This window comes from Sinocyclocheilus grahami, unplaced genomic scaffold (assembly GCF_001515645.1).
Source record: "Sinocyclocheilus grahami isolate Dianchi unplaced genomic scaffold, SAMN03320097.WGS_v1.1 scaffold2225.1, whole genome shotgun sequence".
NCBI classification, from domain to species: Eukaryota; Metazoa; Chordata; class Actinopteri; order Cypriniformes; family Cyprinidae; genus Sinocyclocheilus; species Sinocyclocheilus grahami.
Genome location: NW_015507404.1, coordinates 22,818 through 30,317, shown reverse-complemented (window position 1 = coordinate 30,317; position 7,500 = coordinate 22,818). Strand labels below are relative to the sequence as shown.

The 7,500-nt window shown below is 36.3% G+C and overlaps 1 protein-coding gene across 1 annotated transcript in view; it reads left to right on the top strand.

Moving 5' to 3' along the window:
• The window catches only part of cyp17a2 (cytochrome P450, family 17, subfamily A, polypeptide 2), a 13,957-nt gene extending 12,941 nt beyond the window's left edge, over positions 1-1,016 (top strand). The window contains exon 8 of the mRNA XM_016260874.1: positions 755-1,016. Within this exon, the coding sequence (XP_016116360.1) occupies positions 755-999 (245 nt within the window). The 3' untranslated portion in view covers positions 1,000-1,016. The remainder of the gene's footprint in view (positions 1-754) is intronic.
• Positions 1,017-7,500: the final 6,484 nt, after the last annotated feature.

Genomic DNA, 7,500 nt, shown 5'->3' with positions numbered 1-7,500 from the left:
CTAAAAATGTAGTTTATTTGACTTGATAAACAGTTGTTAAATTGTCTCATGAAAATGTCATGATTTAATTTAATTACACATCATAAACTGATTATTAAAACTGAATCCACAAAAAAAAGTAAATGTGGAAAAACTGAATTCAAAATAAATAAGCAAGTATGTATGTAAGTAAGTAAATAAATAAATAAACAGTATAGAGAAACATTTAAGTAGAATTTGGGATAAAATAAAACTTTTGTATAACTTTAAATAAAATTGTTAAATGTCATAAGTTGCATTCTTTCAATTAATTGTGTTAAAATTGAATTTAACTAAAACATTATCCAGAAAAAATTTAAGTGGAAAAAAAAAAAAAGTTAATTTGGGGAAAAAAATAAAAATGGGTCTCATAGAACCCAGATAAAGTGAAGGATGATCAGTCTTATTGTGCATCAGTCAGACTGGTAAGACTGATGAAACACGGGGCAACTTTTGGAGCTATTTTGCCGGACAACATTTTTTTTTTGTTGAACAATGTTGCTTGGGCACTTTTCCTTTGAGAATGGGTAACAAATTGCTATTTGGATATTTTAGATCGGTCATTGGGCCCTGTGTCTCACCTGGTTGCTCGTTGACGGCAACATTGCTCAAAAAGTTGCCCCGTGTATCATCAGCCTAAATGTTTCATGTTTCTGTATAGTTGTGTTCTGGATTATTTGAGCTGCAGATGTTTGTGAAACACACACAGCTGTAGTTTGATCTGTGAACTCTGCAGAGCGGTTCCTGGACTCGTCGGGGAGGAGAGTGACTCCGAGCAGCTTCCTGCCGTTCGGAGCCGGTCCGCGGGTCTGTGTGGGAGAATCTCTGGCCAGAATCGAGCTATTTCTGTTCGCCAGCCGCCTCCTGCAGCGCTTCCACTTCAGCGTCCCGCCGAGGGCTTCTCTGCCCGAGCTGCAGGGAAGATTCGGTGTGGTGCTCCAGCCTCAGAGCTACAGCGTCACAGTCACACCGCGACACTGACACACACTTACACACACTCGCACACACGCACTCTCACACGCACTCACACACACACACGCACTCGCACGCACTCGCACGCACTCGCACACACTCTCACACACTCACAGGTTTGTTTTTGTGAAAAGTGTGGACTCTCCATAGGCGTAATGGTTTTTATACTGTACTGACCGTATATTCTATTGCCCTACACCAACCCTACCCCTAAACCTACCCCTCACAGGAGACTTTCTGCTATTTCAGATTTTCAATACACTCCATTCTGTGTGATTTATAAGCGTTTTGAAAAGTGGGGACATGGGGTAATGTCCTGAAAAGTCACCTTCTCCTTGTAATACCTGTCATACCTTTGTCATTATACAAGTATATAAGTATACAAATATATAAGTTTATGTCCTCATTTGTCACAAAAACGCGCGCACACTCACTCACTCACACTCACTCATTCACACGCACGCACGCACGCACACACACACACACACTCACACGCTCACTCACACACACACACACACACACACACACACTCTCACATTCACACACACTCACTCACACACACACACACACATTGTCTGGTCAGTTATCCTTGTAGGGACTCTCCATAGGCGTAATGGTTTTTATACTGTACAAACCGTATTTTCTATCACCCTACACTAACCCTACCCCTTACAGGAAACTTTCTGCATTTTTACTTTCTCAAAAAAAAACTCATTCTGTATGGTTTATAAGCTTTTGTACCCATGGGGACCTCAATTTAGGTCCCCACCGTGACACGAGTCCCCATGAGTCTGTGTGTATTCAGGTTTAAGTCCCCACCAGGATATATAAACCTGTACACACACACACATACTGCTGTTCCACTGCTGGACACTGAGAGCGCCGCTGCATGTGTGTGTGTGTGTGTGTGTGTGTGTGTTTTTGTGTGTCTGTGTGTGTGTGAGAGAGAGAGCAAGAACAGAAGAAAGTTAACATGCAAAATTAGCCTAGTAAAAAAGCCACATAACAGTCAAGAAATCATAAAAAAATCAGTAAATCAATAAATACAGAGGGGACTGACAAAAAGACAAAAAAGAGGCTTTTCAGCAAGTTTAAGTCTCTCTGTTCACACACACATTTTGCTTCCGGCTTCGCTACCGTTCGGATGCTCTTGCTTACTGCTCCGCGCTTTGCTCTCTGTTTATGTATTTTTCTCTGATTTTTCTAAGATTTTAATTTCAGCAGATTAGCACAGTGCTCAAACAACACATTTTTGGCACAAACACTAAACTAAAAACTCTTCGGGACTGGAATAATATCACGAAAAAGAAGACTCTTTGCCTCCCACTGCCAGCAGCTTACATTCCGGAGACGGGAATCACAGCTGCCTACATTCAAACAGACGAGAAAGAAAATGCCTCTCGTGGAATCTACTTGCTGTATGAAGTGCCACAGACTTCTACAAAGGATTGCGGTTCTTGAAACAAAGTTACTTGCTGGACTTCCAAAACAGGTGGAACACTGCTACCATCGTCACGGACCCCTTCAATATACAGCCGGTGAGTCCTGTGAATCTAGTGAATCCAAAACAGTTTATACCAAGTGTAGAGGAACAAGCCAAAATTGATCGACACACTAATCGATGGCACAAACAGGGAGCGAGAACCAAAGGCACTCGAGACATCAGATTGTCACGAGTATCTCGTATTGCTGCGGTAGCATCCTCTACCCCAGATTCGGCTATGACAAGGCTTGCAAACACTGGTATTCTACCATCCCCTATACATCTTGAGAACAGATTTAAAGCATTAACGAATGCAAGTGAGGAATCCCCAAGTGTGATTAAACATGGATCGTATCAGCTTGCATTCAGCTCAGATTGCAGCCGAGCCCAGGACTCTGATAGTGGGCGACTCTATTATCAGAAACATCAGTAGCAGGACTACAACGACATGCTGCTTTCCTCAAGCAACCGTCTCTGATGTGAACAAGGAACTTCGGAGCATTCTAATGAAGCACAAGACTGCATATCGAATCATCATCCATGTGGGGAAGAATGATATTTGGAAAGAGCAGTCAGAACTCCTTAAGAAGGATTTCAGTTAACTCTTTGAATCAGTTGTTCATCAGTGGACCACTCCCAGCAAGGGGAACTAACATGTTTTCACAGTTGCTTGGGCTGAATACATGGCTACAAAAAACCTGCAGTATAAAACAACATTCGCACTCTTTTTGCTACTGTTGAGAGACTAACAAACCCCCCAAGTCAGATTCCCAGTGAAATGCTCTCCGACATCAAATGCAATGAGTTTGCTTCCTTCTTTTTTGAGAAGATCAATAATATCAGGAAGGCGATTAGCACAACCTCAAGTTATGCAGAGGTCAGACAGATTCGACCGCAATATCAAAAAGAAGATACTATGTCTGTTTTTGAAGCAATCGCTAGCAAAATTTTGGAAGAAATAGTAGAGCACCTTAAATCGTCAACCTGCGACCTTACCAGACTCAAAACTCATCTGTTTAGCTGTGCATTTATTGAATGAGCACTGTGCGATGTCCGAACTGATTGCACTGTATTTTATGTATAATCGTTTTCTATTCTTAACTGTTTTAAATTCATTTTAAATCAAATTTTAAATCATTATAAAAGTTTATAAATTAATTGTTTTATTGTTGTGATAATTTTTTTATGATTATTTTACTTCCTTTTATGTAAAGCACTTTGAATTACCACTGTGTATGAAATGTGCTATATAAATACCCTTGTCTTGCCTATTCATTTGCAGAAATTCAAGGTATTCTTCATTATTTCTTAGCACTGAAATTAATCAAAGAGTTCCTTATGAAATCACTAGAAATGTGTTAAAGGTTTTAGGAATTCATTCTTATGTAAATAAATAAACAAACAAATAAATAAATAACCTTTTTTTCTCAGTGAAATTGTCAAATTTAGGAAATAACCAGTAATGCAAATCCTCCCAAAAGTCACATGCAAGCAAATTAAAATTCAAATAATAAATAATAAATTAACATGAAATGTAAATGTAGCCGTTTCAATCTGTTCATCACAAAAAGAGCAATTTTTTTAATCTAGACCAAATCGACATCTAAAATAAAATCTCTGGATTTGAAAAAAAGATTTTCAAAGATTTTGTGTAAGATTGAAGATTGAAGTGCAAAAATATTTGACACTTAATTTTACATTTCTTAGTTTATCAGCTTCACTCTTAGAAAACTGAAAATCAATTTTTTTTCTTTATTTCTTTATTTATTTATTTTTTTGAGGAAAAAGGTTATAATTCCTTAATTATTCCTCCAGATTGTGGTATTGTGCAAATGAGCATGCAATATTTTTCATAGATTTTAACCTGTATTTATTTCTAATTGTAGTTTTTCATATAAATGTCTATAATGAAACCGTAAATGCCATGAGAACGATCTTAATACTACAGTATTATGTTAGTAAGCTGTTCCAGACATCCAAATACAACCGGTGATTTCATCTTTTGCATTTGTTTTGCATCTTTTTTGAGTAAATTGGGTATCTGATTAAAACATATGCCTATGGACATTTTATATATCAAGGTTTTGGTTAAAAAAATTGAAATTTTCTGTAATGTAATGTATATACAGTATAAAATAAAATGTGAGTATATAAAGTTTTTGATTTTAATATTTTTTAAATTTGTAATAATAAATTGTGTGTGTGTGTGTGTGTGTGTGTGTATATATATATATATATATATATATATATATATACACTATGAAGTTATTATACAGTCCTTAAGACTGATGTGGTTTGGAATTGGTCAAATATGCTTGGAAAAAATATCATCAGAATTTCAATGTGCCGAATAATTATGCACGCGGTGTATTTCCTATTAATATTATATTATTATAATATATCATTCTCTCTATTTCTCTACAATTTTATTTATATTAAATAAGAAAGCTAATATTCCAACTGCATTATAAAACCTTGTCATTGTCATCTTCGATCATATATATGTATACGATATAGATTTTTAAAGTTATCATGATTCCCTGGGAAATTAAATCAACAGGCCGTTGGTGCAAACAGAAGGCCAGTCGTTTCCTAAAGCTCACCCTTATCTGAAGCAGGTTCGGTTTGGTTTCATAGAATGGATTCAATAAAACGGAGCGATGAATTCTATTTAATTTAATCAATCACAATTCATCAGTTCTCTGTAAAGCACTGGTGACTCATAAAACACACACACACAGCGCTGACTGTGCAAACAGAGATTACAGGACAGGCGGCTGATGGTGTCGTTGGAGTAAAGCGTTTAGTCTTTAAACGTCTGAATTACAGCTTCACATCGGCGTCTCACACACACACACACACACACACACACACTCTATTGCTGACACTCAGTGGGTCGTCATGGTAACAGAGATGGTGGAAACACTGAAGGCCTCTGACAAACACTCCTAACAGCATGCTTACAAAATATAGATCATTTCATATCCACACACAGCTTATATATTCATCTGAAGCTACTAGAGTTATTCTTATGTAGAATTAGATCTATTTCCATATATATATATCTATGTATGTCTGATTCAACAGCAGCTCGCTGTCGGTCATCAGGCGGAGTGACTCTCATCAAAACACATCCAGATCACCTTTTACATCCCAAAAATAAATTAATATATGATTTATTATATATATATATATATATATATATATATATATATATATATATATTTTGTGATGTGTGTGTGTGTGTGTGTGTGTGTGTGTGTATATATATATATATATATATTTTTTTTTTTAGTAAAAATTAATTGATTATTTTCATGATAATTAAGCACATTTTCATCTCAAAAGATCATTATTGTAGTTCTTCTGGACATATTTTTCTGTTTTCTTAATTTTCTTATTTTTTTAAATTTGTTAATTAAAATGTAAAAATTATTTGTATTTATTTTAATGGTAATTACGCACATTTTCTTCTCAAAGGGTCATTGTTATAGTTCGTCTTTTTTTCTTATATGTTTTCATGTGTAATGTATAGATTTTCATATCTATTCTGATTCTCACTAAATTCTCGTTCTATTAATACAATGTCTTTTTACATTTAAACCTGTATAAATGAATGGCAATACAACAAATACTATCACGATGTGCATAATATACAATAGAATGTTAATGTTATTTTTTCACATTACAGTAATATGAATTAAAGGGTGAAATGTGCTTAATGGCCATGAAAATAATGCAAAAATTCCAAAAAACAAGCGATTTTCTTTATGCAAAATATAATTCCCTATGTCTTTCACTTGATTGTGGAGTCAAGCGTGATCTTGACAGACCTGATGAGATTCACCCGCCTGCATGTTGTAAATGAACGATGGCGTATCAGTGTCTGACATAAAGACGTAAATGAATGTTGAACCGCAGCAGAAGTCCTGAGGTGCGTCTCGATTCTTCTCCAGTGGTTGTGATGCAGCATCTGTTTGGCCGAGCTGGTGTCGAGGAACGCTGGGCAGTGCAGAAACCTCTGGCCAGCCTGCTTTCTGTGTTTCCGCTCTGTGTTTTCATCTTCTGCATTACCCAGAATTCCATGGGAAGGGTGTTTGTGTGTGTTGTTTTTCACAACTGTTGGTGTTTGCGTAAAACTAATGAGCAAAAGAAGCAGCCGGACCGTCAGAGAGAAAGTAGGAACGTGTTTAGGGTTCGTTCCGCTCATCCACATTTACGTGTGTTTGCACGTCTTCAGTTCGCTTCAGTTCCCTAGAGTTCACATCACGACGAAGAACCTTTCACTACGAATGGCCAAAAATCTAACAAAAATGTTGCATTATGTATTAAAATGTTGAAAATGTCTTCTACATTCCAATGCAAAAATAAATAAAATGGATAAAACAACATAAAATGTAAATTAGTTATTTTTCTTTCTATTTTTTCCCCCCTCATGACGGGTCAAATCAAAGGTCATCACGGGCTGACTTTGCTCTGGTTTGGGTATCTGTGATGTGGTGTGTCAGCGCCTCACCAGAGACCGACACAAATGCACACTACCAGCCAAAAGAGTTTCTGAAAGAGTCCCTTCTGCTCACAAATGTTGCATTTATTTGATCAAAAATACAGTAAAAATTTGAAATATTATTCTAATTTAAAACAGCTGTGTTCTATGTGATTATCTGTTAAACTGTAATGTATTTCTGTGATGCGCAGCTGTATTTTCAGCATCATTCCTCCAGTCTTCAGTGTCACATGATCTTCAGAAATCAGTATAATATGCTGATCTGCTGCTCAAGAAACATTTCTGATTGAATGTTGAAAACGGTTGTGCTGCACAATATTTTTGTGGAAACTGTGATACATTTTAATTTTCAGGATTCACAGATGAATAGAAAGTTCAAAAGAACAATATGTCAAATAGAAATCTTTGGTAACATAATGTCTTTACTGGCACTTTTAATTAATTTAACACATCCTTGATGAATAAAAGCATTAATTTATTTCCCCCCCCCCCCCCTTCTTATTTTACTTAAACTTCTCCA